General features: G+C 41.9%; 1 protein-coding gene across 1 annotated transcript in view; it reads left to right on the top strand.

Annotated features, from left to right (window-relative positions):
• The first annotated feature begins 3,932 nt into the window (after positions 1-3,932).
• Positions 3,933-17,334, top strand: part of FREM3 (FRAS1 related extracellular matrix 3) — a 102,814-nt gene continuing 89,412 nt past the window's right edge. The window contains exons 1-3 of the mRNA XM_051966679.1: positions 3,933-5,749; positions 5,783-9,147; positions 10,911-11,000. Of these exons, the coding sequence (XP_051822639.1) occupies positions 3,933-5,749; positions 5,783-9,147; positions 10,911-11,000 (5,272 nt within the window). The remainder of the gene's footprint in view (positions 5,750-5,782; positions 9,148-10,910; positions 11,001-17,334) is intronic.

Genomic DNA, 17,334 nt, shown 5'->3' with positions numbered 1-17,334 from the left:
TTTGTCTTGGAAGACTCTTTTCTCATCTGTAAAGTGGGGCTAATAATATTTATACTACCTACAAGGTTGTTGTGATGAAAGTGTTTTTGAACTATTAGGTCACTATAGAAAAATGAACTTTTATTAGTTAGGTTTTTTGCAGTTGAGGATCATTTCTTATTCATTCTAGGACCTATCACTGGTCTAGATAGTACATGGCATGAGGAATACCAGTAAGAACCTCATAAATCTTTGTGAAATATATGAGTGGACATGGGAAACTTCCTCACCAGAGCTAGCCCAGGTGAGGGAACATCTTGATCACAGCAAGTGTTTACAAAAATATTGTAAGAATTGTATTCTTCAAAATCTCCAAAAGATTATACATTCATACAAAATTAGATTCTTCAAGTACCGAACTAAGGGAGCAAATGGAAACGTCTTAAGGTCCATTCGTTGGCAAATCTTCCAGCTACATACTTCTCTGGCAATATCTTCTCTATGCACTACTTACAGCCAGAGTTCCGCTCAGCCCACTGCTCTTAATTTACAATGCATGGTTTCAAAAAGTTATTTTCCTAAAGAGCATGAAAACGACATTGTCAATGGACCAGAGAGAACAGTAGGTGTACAAGACCCTTAATTTTGTCCAAAATGTTATAACTAGATTTAAAAAAAAATATTTCTAGGAACTGCCCATTAGATAAGTAGATGATTCATCCAATCAAGTCAGTTGTAACTATATTAATTGTAGAGGGATCTGGTGTCAGTAAAATGGTGTGATTTTTTTTCATATTAATTTTTTCAGACATAGTGAAATCCTATTCCATGCTGCTGTTGGGAAACAGGACTAATATTCAGGTTATAAGCTAAGCCTGTTGTATCAGACAGACTTCAATTCATTGGTGTTATGGTATAAACAACTGTAAATAAAAACAAGAGGTTGTATGGTGGCTATACTCTAGATGTATAAGTAAAATCAACCTCTGGAAAGTCCTGTTAACTCTTTCAGGTTGTTCTATTTGAAGGGGTCTCACCTCAGACAAACTGAAGCCCGGAAAGATCTCAGCTTTAAAAACCCTGAGTCCAGAGCCATCTCCAATCGTCCTGATCTGTATCTGGCCACTGGATCCAGATGCCTCTGGAGGGGAAAGTGAGGCAGGTGACCTTGCCCAGCCTCCCTCACTTAAATCCACTTCACTTGCATGTCATGGAGTTACCTCCTGGATGTCATGGTCTTCTTCGAGAACAATGAAGGGGATAATGCAATTACTCTTATACATAGATTCACATTCCATGAAAAGTGGAAGGAAGAAAAACCATAAGCATTTATTAAATGCTTATTATACACTAGATACTGTGCTAAATGCTTTACGAATATTACCTCATGAACGAAAGGGACAAACATGTGCAAAAAATGTTTGTGGCAATCCTTTTTATAGTGGCAAGAAACTGGAAACTGAGTGGATGTCCATTAGTTGGAAAATGGCTGAATAAGTTATGGTCTATGAATGTTATGGAATATTATTGTTCTGTAAGAAATGACCAGCAGGATGAATAGAGAGAGGCTTGGAGAGACTTATATGAACTGATGCTGAGTGAAATGAGCAGAACCAGGAGATTATTGTACACGGCAACAAGATTATATGATGGTTAGTTCTGATGGACGTGGCCCTCTTCAACAATGAGAGGCCAGTTCCAATGATCTTGTGATGAAGAGAGCCATTTGCACCCAGAGAGAGGACTATGGGAACTGAGTGTGGATCACAATTTAGCATTTTCACTCTTTGTTGTTGTTTGCTCGCATTTTATTTTCTTTCTCAATTTTTCCTGTCTGATTTAATTTTTCTTGTACTGTAAAATAATTGTATACATATGCATGCATATATTGTATTTAACATATAATTTCTACCATGTTTATGCCATCTAGGAGAGGGGATGGGTGGGGGGGAACTGAAACACTTGATTTTGCAAAAATAAATAAATAAATAAATGTTGCCTCATTTTATCTTTACAATAGCTCTGGGGTGCTATTATTTCCCCCATTTTCCAGCTGAAAATAACTGAGGTAGACAGGAGTTAAATGACTTGCCCAAGATCACACAAAAAGTATCTGATGACACTTGGGTCTTCCTAACTCCACATCCAGCATCCTATTAAATACACTGCCTAGGCATCTCAGAGATCATGTTTGGAGTCAGTCTCCAGTCAGGTACAATTTAAAAAAAAAATAATTGATTAGCACACTTTAATATATTACCCACAGGAATAACTTGAGGGATAGTCTAGAGATTAGAGGTGAAGTATATTGCAGACTGAGCTGGCCTTGGGGTCAGTCAAGTCCCATCTCTGACATTAAGTGGCCTTCTGAATCTGAGCAAGGCCCTAAACCCCAATACTCCTTCTTTCATCAGACTCAAAGTTTCAAAGAAGGTGCTAGTTTAAGCTGGTAGAAGTTTCTCACCTAGAGTTTCCTATATCAGTGAATTCACGGGTTTATATTGGAAAGGGGGAAAAAACCAGCTAGGGATTTATTTTTCTTTGAAACTTTTTACTATTAATACTACTTTTGAATTTAAAGCAATGATTGTACCAATGTGGAAACTCCATGGAAATAAGAGTTGGAGGAGTGGGAGCAGTGAAAAGGTTAGCCCATAATCACAGAGAGATGGGTGTTGGAGACAGGTATTTAAGTAGATGGTGACTCCAAAGCCAGACTTCCATGCCCTATAGTAGCCTGCTTCTCACAGATCAAGAGCTCAGTGTTGGTTCCTGTCTGGCAGTTTCTTAGTTACACACATGTATATGTATGGAGAGAGAAGAGAGAGAGAGAAAGAGTGAGTTGTTGTTATTGTTATTTTATGTCCTACTCTTTATGATCGTATTTTGGATTTTCTTAGCCAAGATAGTGGGGTGATTTGCCATTTCCTTCTCCAATTCATTTTTCAGAAAAGGAAACTGAGGGTTAAGTGACTTGTCCCGGATCACACAGCTAGCATATATCTGGAGCCAGATTAGAATTCAGGGTGTGTGTGTGTACATACATATACAAAAATACTCACAAATATATATTTTATACATATATATATATCCCACAACACCTGACATAGTAAGTCATTTATTGCAAAAAATGATTTGGGTGCTAGGAAGAACGTCTTACACAAGCTGCTCCTTTGAGCCACAGCTCTCACCCCACACAAGTTCTATTTCTGGGGGAGTCACATTTTCTTTACTTCTGGACTTCTCCACCGCCCCTGATTACTACCTCCTCACCCACAAAAAGATAAAACCCAGTTTTTCACCCGGCTTACAAGTTTTTGAATAGAAATGTAAACAGCTGATAACCTCTGCTTCCCGTTTTAGAAATCATAAACGACAAAAACAAATCTACAGATGACAGAGTGCCAGCCTTCCCAGACGCAGAGGCTGGAAACCCGCAGAGTAACTGGAGCTCTCCGCCCCGGGTGCTAGAAATGTCTCCGAGCCGCACATCAGTAAAGCTCAGGGACTAATTCGCCGGCGGAGCTCCCCGAACTTCTACTTAGGGTGCGAAAGTGCGAGGGGAGTTATTCCTTCGCCTCCCAAGTGCGGCGTTCCGGGAAGGAGGCGGCTCGGGCGCGCGTTCTCCCGCGGCGGAGACGGCTGTGGACTGGAGTGGTTCGCGGAGGGAGGGAGGGAGGCGCGAGGTCTCTCTCCACATCCCGCTCCCCGCTCCCCGCTCCCGGCTCCGGACCTGCTAGCAGAGGGGCGTCTGCGCGCCGCCGGGGCTGAAAGTAAGGAGGGGGCAGGGGGTGGGGCCTCGCCTAGGACCCCTCCTCTCCTCCTCTCCGCCGCTACCTGCCGCGGCGGAGGCTCCGCCAGTCCGCTCCAAGCGCTAGCTCGGGCTGAAGAGCCAGAGCCTCGGCTGCCACCCTGGGCGTCTGAGCAGCCGCGGATCCCGGCCGCCGACAGACATGACCGGTGCCTGGCCTCGGCCCCCGGGCGCTCCCCAGCGCCTGCTGACGGCGCTCGCCGCGCTCCTGCTGGGCTGCCCGGCGCTCCCGGCACGGACGCCCGAACCCGAGCTCTCGATGCCGGCACTGGTGCGGGCCACCCGCGGCGGCCGCCGCAGCTCCGAGGGCGCAGGCATCCTGGCAGCCCCGCCGGGTCTCCGGGTACCCCTGGGTCGCTCCGTGTGGCTGGACCCGGCCCGGGACCTGGTGATCCGCGTGCAGCCCGGGGAGCGGTGTACGGTAACCGTGGTGGGCAAGGACGGAGGCGGAGGGGCTGCAGGCTCCCCAGCGCCGGGCGCGCTCACCCCAGCCAGCTTCCCGTGCGCCTTCGGGCCCGAGCAAGTTCACTACACTCACTTTGGCGCCCACAGCCCCTCCCAGCACCGGCTCCGGCTGCAGCTGCGCTATGACTCCTCGAGCCGGACCCTTGTGCTGCCCTTCACCATGCCCGTGGACGTGGACTCCACACGGCTCCAAGTGGTCACTCGCAACCTGCCCTTGGCCGTGGTCACGCTGCGGGGCTTCAGCCACGCCATTGACCCCAGGGTGCTGAACTTCTCCACTGCCTCCCTCGCCGCTTCCTCTCCAGATGGGGCCCCCCTAGCATGCCGTCTCACCCCACTTCCCCGGGAAAGTGGCCCTTTGCCCAGGCACGGAAAGTTGGTGAGCCCCTCGGGAGCCCCGTTGTCCCCGGGGAGGGAGATGGACTGTCAAGCGTTCCTGAATGCCGGGGTGCGCTACCGACACCTGGCCAGCACCCCGTCACCCGATCGGGACTACGTGCCCTTCCTGGTGGAGATCTTGGGGTCAGAAACGGAGGAGGCCGTTAGACTCCCCAGGATCCTGGCCCGGGAGCACTTCCAGATGCTGGTGAGGATTCAGGAGGGAAGGGAGAACACGCCACCCAGGCTTAGCTTCGGAGCCATGATGATGATGGAGGTGGGCCAGTTCGTACTGACCCCTCTGACCCTGGAGTCCCTGGCCGCGGAGGATTTGGAAACCAATTCCGATGACTTAGTCTTTAACATCCTCAACCCCCCCACTGTGCTTCCCGAGTCCCGTCGGCAGCGAGGCTACTTCATCAACACCGATGATCCCTTAGGAGGAGCCGTCACCTCCTTTACTCAGCAGGACCTGAGAGAGCTGAAGATTGCCTACCAGCCTCCCACGGGGGACTCCAGCCAGGAGCGCCTTTTCCAGCTAGAGATGGAGGTGATGGATGCGGATGGAGCCGCCTCTCCCCCCTTCGCCTTCGTGGTCGTAGTGAAGCCCATGAATACCCTGGCCCCGGTGGCCTCTCGGAACCAGGGACTGCTGCTGTTCGAAGGTCAGTCGCGGCCTCTGGCCGGCGCCCAGAGCTTGGAGATCAGCGACGAAGACAACCTGGAAGAGGTAAGGGTGACCGTAGCAAAGGGCTTAAGCCACGGGCAGCTGGTGGTCCTTGGAGCCCCTCCGGAGCGCACATCTTTCACCCCAGCGGAGCTGGCTGCGGGAAGGGTGATCTACCAGCACGACGGCAGTGACAGCTACAGTGACAACGTCATCTTCCGCCTCAGCGATGGGCGCCACGATGTAGAATTCCTATTTCCCATCACTATTGTCCCTGAGGATGATGAGCCTCCAATTGTCAGTACCAACACCGGGCTCTCCTTAGCTGAGGGCGAAGTGCTCCAGATTTCCCGCTTCCTTCTTAGTGCCACAGACATTGATTCTGAAGACTCAACCATTCGCTTTGTACTAAAGACATCGGCCCTGGAGGGGACGGAGGGAGAGCCGGGGTGGGACTTGGCCCCCAGTCCCTCCCTCACAAGGCAGCCCCAAGGAGAGGTCCTGTTGCGCCAAAGTGAACCCCCATCACCCCTGATGGCTGAAGGAGGGCAGGGCTGGACCTATGTGGAGAAAGAGGGCCTCTATGAAAAGGTGGTGACTGAATGGCTGCAGCAAGACATCCTGGAAGGGAGGCTCTTTTACCGCCATCTTGGACCCCATAATCCCAGCTCCATGATAGATCAGCTGGTGTTCCACGTGCAGGATGATCATGATCCACCCAACCAATCAGGCCAACACTTTTTCACCATCAAGGTGCAGCCGGTGGATGTTCTGAGCCCAGAGTTGCATCCAGGAGTGAGCCTAGAGATGACTGTGAAAGAATACCAGCTCACTCCTTTCCAAAAGCAATTTCTCTGCTATACTGATGTGGATTCTGATGACTGGCACTTGCGCTATATGCTCCTGACACCCCCTACGGACATGGATAATAACCACCCTGTTCCGGCCGGGGAAATTGTGCTTACCGATGAGCCCACGAGGTCAGTCACGCAGTTCACGCAGGCCCAGGTGAATCACCACAAAGTGGCCTACCAGCCTCCTCAGCAGGAAGTGGGCATTGCCCCCCGGGTGGTCCAGTTCACCTACCGTGTGGAGGATGCCGCAGGTAACTCTGTGCCAGGTACCTTCCGTTTGTTCCTGCAGCCCGTGGACAACCAGCCCCCAGAGGTTACCAACAGTGGCTTCGCTGTGCAGAAGGGTGAGAGCTTTATTCTGACCAGCAGGGAACTAGATGCCACAGACCCAGACACAGAGGCTGACAATATGGTGTTCACTTTGGCACAGGGCCCCCAACACGGTCAGCTCCTCTATTTAGAAGGAGTCATGACCTCGGGGACTTACTTTATGAAGGATGATATCGTTAAGGGACACATCTCCTATCAACATGATGGGAGTGAGACCGCCAAGGACGCCTTCCAATTGATTGTGAGTGACAGGATCCATCAAGTGCCCATTACAGTCCGAATTATTATAAAGACTATTAATGACAGGACCCCTGTCCCCGGAGGTGGCTGGGTGGGCACTGCCATTGATGTCCTAGAGAATGGGGCCACAGAAATGACCACGGGTATCATCCAGGGCACAGAGAAGAACACGGATGATCAGATGTTGACCTTCATAGTTGAGAAACCCCCACAGCTGGGCACTCTCCTGCTGAATGGGTTGCCCACAGAGCAGTTCACCCAAGGAGATCTCATCAATGGGGCAGTAGCCTATGCCCACACAGGGGGTGAGATCGGTATGCAGAAGCAGCACGATGCTTTCAACCTTACAATATCTAACCCCTCTAATATCTGGGTGGTAGCGGGCAAAGTAGTGGAGGGTGTGCAGGTACAGGTGACTGTGTTACCCATAGACAGTGTGCCTCCTGAAGTGAAAGGAGGGGAGCTGTTCAGTGTCCCTGAGGGGGGGAAAGGCACTTTGACCCTGAGACATTTAGACGCTAAGGATGTGGACACTCCCCATGATGATATCTTATGTACTATCATTGGGCAGCCTTCATTTGGCTACCTGGAAAGTATCTCTCCAGCCCCTGGCTCCGAGAAGTCCCAGGTGGGTAACCCTATCAGTGCCTTCACCATCAAGGATATAGGTCTGGGGCACATCAACTATGTCCAGAGTATCCACCAAGGGATAGAACCACGGGAAGATCAGGTCACTTTTTATTGCTCTGACGGTGTCCATGTTTCCCCCAATTACATTTTCCCCATCATCATCCTGCCCACCAATGATGAGCAGCCAGAACTTTTCATTCGTGAATTTGTGGTGCTGGAAGGGATGAGTCTAGTTATAGACACCCCTCTACTCAATAGTGCCGATTCAGACCTGCCGCCAGATGAGCTACGATTTCAGGTCACAGTACTCCCCCAGAATGGACAGATCGTTCAACAGTTGGCCACTGGAAGCCGCCCTGTCCACAGCTTTACCCTAGAGGAGATTCAAGAGGCTTCCACTATTGTATATGAACATGATGACTCTGAAACCACAATGGACAGCTTTGAGGTTTGGGTGACTGATGGGAAGCACACAATCCATAAGAAGATACCAATCACAGTGATCTTGGTGGATGATGAGACCCCACGGCTGTCCATCAATGATGGCCTGGAAATGGACATTGGACAGACCAAAGTCATCACGAACCAAGTCCTCAAGGCCACAGATCTTGACTCAAATGACAAGGACCTCGCTTACATTCTTCGATCAGGTCCTGAACAAGGACTCCTCCAGAAGCTCCTTGTGCCTGGAGGAAAAGTGTGGAGTAATCTCACTCTGGATATGAATTTTACTCAGTCTGAAGTTGACCAGGGTTTAATCTGTTATAGCCACAAAGGTCTAGGAGGGGTCCGGGACCTAATCAAATTTGATGTGACTGATGGAATTAACCCCTTGATAGATAGGTATTTCTATGTCACGATCAGTGGCCCAGACAAAGTTTTTCCTGAAGTGATCAACAAAGGGGTGACCCTAAAAGAAGGTGGCAGAGTGACCCTCACCACTGATCTTCTCAGTACTAGTGACATAAATAGTCCTGATGAACAATTATGCTTCAGCATCACCCGTGCCCCAAATCAAGGACACTTGGAAAGTTCTGACTTTCCTGGAAAGCCCATTGATTCTTTTACTCAGCTTCAATTGGCTGGCAACAAAATCTCCTATGTCCACACTGCAAAAGATGAGGTAAAGATGGACAGTTTTGAGTTTGAGGTGACCGATGGTCACAATACTATTTTCCAGACCTTCCATGTCTTTATCATTGATGTGGATAACAAAAAGCCTGTATTGACCATTCACCCCTTGTTGGTGCAGGAAGGAGAGAGAAAGTTGATTACTCCATTTGAACTTTCAGCTGAGGACCAGGATAGCCCAGATACCTCTCTGCTCTTCACAATCACCCACATCCCCACCCATGGACAAATTCTATGTAATGGCAGTCAGCCCATTACCAGCTTCACCAAACAAGATCTGAATGAGAATTTGATCAGCTACTGGCATGATGGCACAAAGACCACTGAGGATAATTTCTCTGTCGTTGTGACAGATGGCACACATACAGATTTCTTCATCTTCCCAGATACTGTCCTAGCAACTCACAAGCCCCAGGTGATGAGGATCCAAATCAGTTCCTTGGATAATGGAATACCCCAGGTTGTGGTCAACAAGGGTGCCCCAGATTTAAGGATTCTTCGGACTGGGCAACTAGGCTTCCCGATCACCAGCAAGTCTCTTAAAGCAGAGGATCAAGACAGTCCACATAACCTTCTGAAATACACAGTCACCAGTGGACCAGAACATGGCAACCTCATTCACCTTGACCTTGGAAATGAGAACATTAAGGTGTTCACACAAGGTTAGTACAGATCATGTCTATTGGTCTCAACTACACACCCTTAATTTGTCCTCTTCAGTTGCTTAGATTCCTTAACTTCAAGGAAAATTGTCCAAAGAGAGGATTATAGAATCATTAAATCATAGATTTAGAACTAAAAGAGACTCTAGGGAATACACAATCCAATTAATTCATTTTATAGGTGAGGAAACTGAGCCCCCTTAAATCAGTAAGAAATAGAATATGAATTCAAGTTCTTTGACTCTGTCTAAATCTAACTTTCTTTCATATGTTGTAACAAAATTCCTTTGATTAATATTAAATGCAATAATCCTATTTCAGCAAAAAAAAGATCATTTAATAAGAATATGCAAATGCTCAGGCAGGGAGAAAAGCAACATAACTATCATAATGTAATTTCAGATTTAAGTGCAAGTTGTGTGTATTTGCCAGATTTAATGGACAGCTCCCCAAACTGGAAGTGTCTTTTCCATGTTTTGTGTTGCTGATGAAAGGCATCCTGGATAATCCTTTGCCTTACAACCCCTCCCCAAGAAATCCTTTCCAATCTCAATATTCTAATGGAATTGCCAGTCTCTGTTCACATTGAACAGTAGAAGTGTTGGACCAATCCAATTTAATGTTATGCTGATTTTTTCTACCTTTATTGTTTTCCTTTTTTAAAAAATGGCATGCTAGTAACTTAGCCAAATACCTATAGAAGTAGTGTTTTTTTCACTGTAAATATATTGTGGATTTTTTTCAATCTGTTGGATTCTTGGTCTAAATGTACTTTCTCCAAACATGAGGGGGGAAATATGCATAGAGAATGAACAAAGCACATTATACCTTGTGTGAATAGTGACCCAGAAATGAGGGGAAAGACCCATATATAACATTCCTTTCCATTTTTCACATGCTTTGTTTTTCTATTTTACTTATAACTCCATATTTGCATTTGTCTGTATATCAGGTATACATGTATAGGTATATTATATTGCTGGTGGACAGGACACATCATGGGTAAAGCTAAATAACAAAAGGGTAACTGATAATCCTTTGTGATTGTTTTCCCAAGCATATTCAGATACATTTTTTTTTTTTTTGGTAACTGCAGTAAATGAAAACACTTCTGCATATTCATGATTCTCTTTGCAAAATTCATATGAGTTTAAATAAAAGTATAAAGCATAAGAAGTATAGCTTCTTTGACCAAATCACTCTTTTTTAAAGTACTCAAGAAGCAACATGTAAAAAATCAGAATTTTAGACCTAAATGATAAATTCTTAAAATTTTAAGAGTAGGTATACAGAAACACATGATTTATTTTACTTCTTTCTCTTTTATCTATTTTTCTCTGTCTCTCCTTTCTTTCCTCTTTCTTTCTTCCTTCACTTTTTCTTTTTTCTTTCATTCCCTTTTTGTTCTTCCCTCTTTCAACAAACATTGTTACTTTTAATTGACCTTGAGAGGTTTGTGTTAAACTTGGTGAAGAAGAATAAAAAACAAATAGATCTAGGCCCTTATGGAGTACCAAAACAGTGTGGAATTTATAGTTACTTGCAAGATATCACTATATGTTTAATGCATTCCCTGTAGTGTGCAATATGCATGGGGTGTACAATAATGTTTGAATTGAATTATTGTATACTTTTTAAAATATGTAGCTATTGCTTTAGCTCAGAAATGATTTATGAAGCAATGATATGTTAAAGTATTTCAAAATTTATATCATGCCAAGGTTTCATTAGATAAAAATGACCAAGAAATACTGTTTTTTCAGCTGATATTGATAAGATGAAGCTCTGCTATGTCTTGAAAGTGGGCAGCAATGCAACCAGTGACATTTTCTACTTCTCTGTTGAAGACTCTGGTAAGTCAGTATCAACCTTTGCAAAAATGCCACTGGTAAACAAAATCACTATATGAATTTATAAAATGTTTTCTACAATAATCACTTTCAATTATGTCACCATTCTAACACTTGACTTTATCGGCATTCATTAGAGTTCTATATGGGATTAATGTATTCTAATCATTGATAATAGTGCATGACAATTTTATTAGGAAGCAGAATAAGTATTTAAACATTTCTCACTCTTCAAATGAAGTGTTTCACTCATTTTTCCTCTTTCTTAAGGACTAAGGACAAATGAATCTTTTGAGAAATTAGTTGGGAATTTCTGTGCCTTTGAAGCAGATCAAGAAAGCCATCTTGAGATCTTGATATTATAGTTGGTACTCCTTATTATGAAATCAGAAATTTAATTGAAATGAATATTGAAATTTTAAGGGCTATAATCACTTCTAGCAACATGAAAAAATATCAGAGAGGCTGGGGAGGGAGACACTTTTACAGGGACATTATTCATCCCATGTAGTATCTCTTGTTTCCTATGTCTGAAACTTTCCACTTATCCAAACTCTTCTGCATTTTAGATACAGCATCCTGTCATAAGCTAAGTTGCTGAGTGAAGTGTCCTTGTCTAAACAATAATAATGATCAATGTGTGGAAATATAGGAAAATCATATTTCTATATGTATATAGAAAATACATAATTCTTACTGTAACAGTAAGAGATATTGATTGTCCATTTTCTTTATGACATTTCAATGGCATCTTGCAGTATAGATTTTCACAGTAACCATTAAAAACTTTTTATTCAAATTATTCATTCCAGCTTAAAAAATACTTAACTGTCTACTGAATCCTAAAATTTCCCTGATTATTCTCCTTTATCAATCAACAGGCCTTTATTAAATATCTATTATGTGCCAAGTAATGTGCTAGGTGCTAAAGATTCAAACATAATAACAAAACAGTCCCTGTCTTCCATCTCTACTATGGCCTTATTCTATTAGATCTCCCTTCTATCATGCATTGTCAATCACTTTTCTACCACATACTTTTCCATCTTCCACAAGCATCCTCTTTGCCTTTGAACTTGTTGATCTATTATGCCATTACCCTATCACTCTTTTTTATTTTTTTAATTTATTATTTCTTTATTTTTAGCTTTTTAAAAATTTTGATTTCCAAATTCTCTCCTTCCATTCATTGTAAAGGCAAGAAATGTGATATCACTTATGTGCACAAAATCATGCAAAATATTTTTCCTTATTAGCTATGTTGCAAAAAAAAAAGCAAGAAAAATAAAATGAAAAAATTATGTTTGAATCTATATTCAGACTCCTAAGATGCTTTCTCTGGATGTGGACAGCATTCTTCACCATAAGTTCTTTGGAATTGACTTAGATATTATATTGCTGAGAATAAATCATTCACAGTAATTGTTGTTACTGTGTACAATGTTGTCCTGTTTCTTCTTATTTCACTTTGCATCAGTTCATAAAAGTCTTCCAAGTTTTTCCGCAACTTTCCTGCTCATCATTTCTTATAGTACTGTTGCATTCCAATATAATCAAATTGGATTCAGCCATTCTCCAATTGATGGGCATCCCTTCAATTTCTTATTTTTTGTCACCATTCAGTTTCAAAAAGAGCCATTGTAAATATTTTTTACATATATGTCCTTTTTCTTTTTTAAAATCTTTTTGGAATGCAGACCTACTGGTGTTGTTGCTGGTTAAAATGACATGCACATACCCTTTCTGGAGAGGAAACATAGTTCCCAATTACTCTCCAGAATGGTTTGATCAGTTCACAATTCCACAATTGTTGTACCAATTTTTCCACATTCCCTCCAACATTTGCCATGTTCTTTTTCTGTCATATTAGCCAATCTGCTAGGTGTTCTTTAATCAATAGTGATTTAGATCATTTTTTCACATAATTATAGATAACTTTAATTTCTTCTGAAAACTACCTGTTTATATCCTTTGACCATTTATCAATTAAGAATCATGATATTCTTATAAATTTGAGTCTGTTCTCTACATATCTGGGAAATAAAGCCTTTACTAAAGAAACATGCTGTAAAATTTTTTTCTCAGTTTCCTACTTTCCTCCTAATCTTCACTGCTTTGAAGACATCACTAATGGCTTCCTAATTGATAAATTTGATGGCTCCTTTTCCTTTCTCTAATATAGATCTACACCCTCAAAATCATCCTTGACTCTTTCTTCTTCATCAATCCCCCCACACAAACATTCAATCTGTTGCTAAATCTTGTTGCTTCTGCTGCTGAATAGTAAATAGAGAATTGGTCCTGGTCAGGACCTGGTCGGTTCAGGAAGATCTGAGTTCAAGTATGGCCTGAGATATTTACTAATTGCATGACTCTAAACAAGTTCTGGAACCTCCATTTGCCTCAGTGTCCTCAATTGCAAAATTGGAGTAATAATAATGTCTATCTCACAGAGTAGTTTTGAGGATCAAAATAAAATAATATTTGTAAAGTGCTTAGCATAGCACCCTTAATTTTTTTCTTTGCATCTAACAGGTACTCTACAAAATACACTTAAATTGAATGTTTAAAAGGAAAGCACTGGGTGAAGAGAATTAGTGTCCCAATTTCCCCATATTCTCTCCAACATTTGTCATTTTCTTTTTCCATCATATTAGCCAATCAGATAAAAGTGGTAGCTCAAAGTTATTTTAACTTACATTTCTTTAATCAATAGTGATTTAGAGAATTGTTCCATGTGACTATACATAGCTTTGACTTCTCCTGAAAATTGCCTGTTCATATCCTTGGCCATTTATCAATTGGAGAATGACTCATAGTCTTATAAATTTGACTCTCTTTTCTTTACTTTTAAGAAATAAAGTCTCATTTAGAAAAACTTGCTGTAAATTTTTTCCCTCATTTACTTCGTTTCTTTTTTATTTTCTCTTAGAAAGTCAGTACTGTATTAGGGGATTTGAGGACCTGAATTCAAATCCCATTCTTGATACTTCTGGGAAGTTACTTAAAAATTTATCAGCCTTCATTTTCTCATGAAGGGATTATATGAGAGGATCCATGAATTTCATTCTGGTTCCAGATCTAACACCCATTACCTAATTCAGTTCAATCGCTACTTATCAAGTCCCTAAGAGGCTCACTGGTGTCAAACTAAAATAGAAATGGTGGTCATTAAACTGTACATAAGGATCTCTGAGAACTGGATATTGACTTAGATTAGAAAATACGCCCTCTCTTTGGTGCTAGAGGAAACATTTCAAATATCTCTTTTTAAAATTAAAGTCCTAAAAGATAGATAGGAATTTTTTGGTTGTTGTCGTTCTCAAGGCATATAAGAAACAGCTTGAGCCTGACATATTTGGTTATGCTGTGGATCGATGGCCTTGAAAATGAAGGCTCCCTGAGCATTCTATATGAAGAAATAAAAAAGCAGCCTAGGCTTATAGGAAATTTCCTTGTCCCTGATCTGTAATTACTCAGATTTAATGGTAGACTTTAAATTGAGGACATTTCTTTCATGCATATGAAAGAATCATATGCAAAAGCATATTACTAATATGTTCTTTCCATCTTATGAGCAAGAACCTTCACCTAAATGTGAACATCTACAATAATTTTATAACTTTATAGTATTTTAGTTTCCAGAGTAATATTTCTCTTTAATATACCTACTTTAGTTAATTTTAATTAATTTAATTTAGCTACTTTCTTTAATTTTATACCAACCCTGTAAAGTAGACAGCTTTATTAAGCTCCTTATAGATGAGGAAATTGAGGTTTAAAGAATCTGGGCTAGAGTCTAGGTTCTGCCCCACAATTACCTTTGTGATAATGATCAGGTCACTTTTACCTCTCTGAAACATGGTTTCTTTGTCTATACGAGGATCAAAAACATTAGTGCCCTACTTCCAAAGGTTGTTCTAAGGAAAGCATAGTTGAACCTTAGAGTGATAAATATGAATGAAGAGCTGTTAATCAACATGTTAATTAACATGTTAATTAACAAGAAATTATTTGTTCAAAACTCATCATGACCAGATAGATGTGGTATGTATATATGTAGGGGAGGAGGGGATGAATGATATATATACATATATATATAGAACATAACATATACATATTTCTATATACATTTACCTATATATTAAAAATTACATATATGTATAAGTGCGTACACATACATATATATGCACATATATGTACACACGTGTTTGTACATGTACACATATGTATATGTGTACTTGGGGGTCCCGTGAACCATGCAATGCCAATAATGTTTATGTGGTTTTCTTGGTAAAAATACTAGAGCAGTTATGGGGTGTGTGTGTACATATGTGTGTGTGTATGTAACAGGTATACACAGACACAGGACAGCTTAGTCCACATATTACTAACTACTCATGTGTGTTTAGCAATCTCTAGAACATGATGAAAGAGGAGCAGGTACAGCCCTGGAGTTAGGAGAACTTGAGTTCAAATCTGGCCTCAAACACCTGAGACTTACTAGCTGTGGGATCCTGGGCAGGTCACTAACCCTAAGTGCATCACCAAAAAAAAAAAAAAGAGAGAGAGAGAGAGAGAAACAGTATAGAAGAAAATGATATCTCAGCTCTTAATAAATAGCAGCTAAAATACATAACTTGAAAAAATGCATGGAACATTTGGGAATGTCTTATCAGAAGTATTATAGAATATTTGAAAATATGCAGCTTTGGCTTTTTCAAACATCATCTTAAAAACTGCCCAAACTCTGGCTGATATTTTCCTCCCCAGCCCAGCCACTTCTTTCCAGTAAGCACTATAGCAACAATTCTTGAGGGCCCACTCAGCAATAATAAAAATTAAATCAACATATAATAGAGATAAAATGAACATTTAATCAAGTAAAATTTATAAATATAATAATGATAACAGCTGGTATTGTCATGGCACTTCAAAGTTTGCAAAGTACTTTGCATGTTATCTTATTTGATCTTCACAGAAACCCAGTAATGTAGGTGCTATTGTTAACCCTGATTTCCAGATGAGAAAAATGGACTGAGGGACTGTGACTCTGCCAGGGCCACACAAACTAGTGCCTGAAGAAAGATCTAAACTCAGGTTTTTTTTCTGACTCCAACTTTGGCGCTCTATCCATATCACCAATTGTCTGTGAATGCTCATCAGTATGTATATTCCCTCAATGATACGGTTTCCCATTTATCCATGCCTGCCAGTCCTGAAAGAATCTTGGTCATTATCTCTACTTATAATCACCCCTTGTAATCCAGTTAACATGATAGGAAAACTTTCTGGCCTTCGCTTAACATCATGAGGATATTAATCTCTGTAAAAGATATGCTGTGACCCCAGTCTTCCAGGATTTGAGGGTACCTAAGAGGAGTAGGATAGCTTTCCTCTGCCATCAGCATGAACTCTCACTGGCAGTGTTCCCAGCCAGTTTAAGGGGTCAGGGACTAGTACCCTAGTTCCACTTAACTACTAAACATCAACTGGCTTTTAAAAAGAGATAATTACAAAGGGTATTTTTCTATATCACAAGTATAGAAGAAACAAACATCTAACACATAGAATGAATGAGGGTCTCAGTGCTTAGCTAAATATTAAACTTTGGTAAAGAGTAATTAAATGAGTAAAAACAAGTATTCCCCTCAAAAAACCTTGAGGGCCTTAATTTTCCTTACACTATCTGTCTCAATTTAGCTCAGTTCCTATTTAGCATTAGCCCCACCAAATTCATATTCAGAAGCAGCTTTGCTGACATAGTCTTCCAAGCTACATTTCCAGACCTTTACTCGATGCCGGATTGGCCAAAACCAGCCTGGATTCCTCAACTTCTGGATCTCTACGACTAGATGTCCTGACCTAGTCTAAACTTCCTGAACCTAGAACAGAAAAGAAAGCTTGTTCACACATGCTCCAGTCCTCATGCCTGTATTGGAAGCAGTTCCTTAGTGTCTTTCAGATATATGACACTATCTTAGCAAACTAATAGGTTTGCCCATCTGCCAGGCTCTATAAAACCTCCGTCCCAGCACGGGACCAAACCTTCTTTTTGCCTTGTACATTTCTTGATACCCTTTTCTCTATTTCTCCTTGTCCAGTGCCTTGTGGGTAGTAGTTGCAACTTACCTCAAATCTTTACAATCATAAAAAAGAAATGAAGAAAAAATATTTTGACGATGAAGAATAATAGATTGGTTACTGGGATATCCCTAGTAAGTTCCTCAAGGAAAGAGATGTTTATCTGACATACACTTATTGAGGAGGTCCAGAATAAGGGGGAGTTTTCCCTAGAACACAAGATAGTTCATTAGGGAATGGGAAGAAAATATTT

Source organism: Antechinus flavipes, chromosome 6, assembly GCF_016432865.1.
Source record: "Antechinus flavipes isolate AdamAnt ecotype Samford, QLD, Australia chromosome 6, AdamAnt_v2, whole genome shotgun sequence".
NCBI classification, from domain to species: Eukaryota; Metazoa; Chordata; class Mammalia; order Dasyuromorphia; family Dasyuridae; genus Antechinus; species Antechinus flavipes.
The sequence above is the reverse complement of the archived record's forward strand: the minus strand, read 5'-3'. Positions and strand labels throughout refer to the sequence as shown.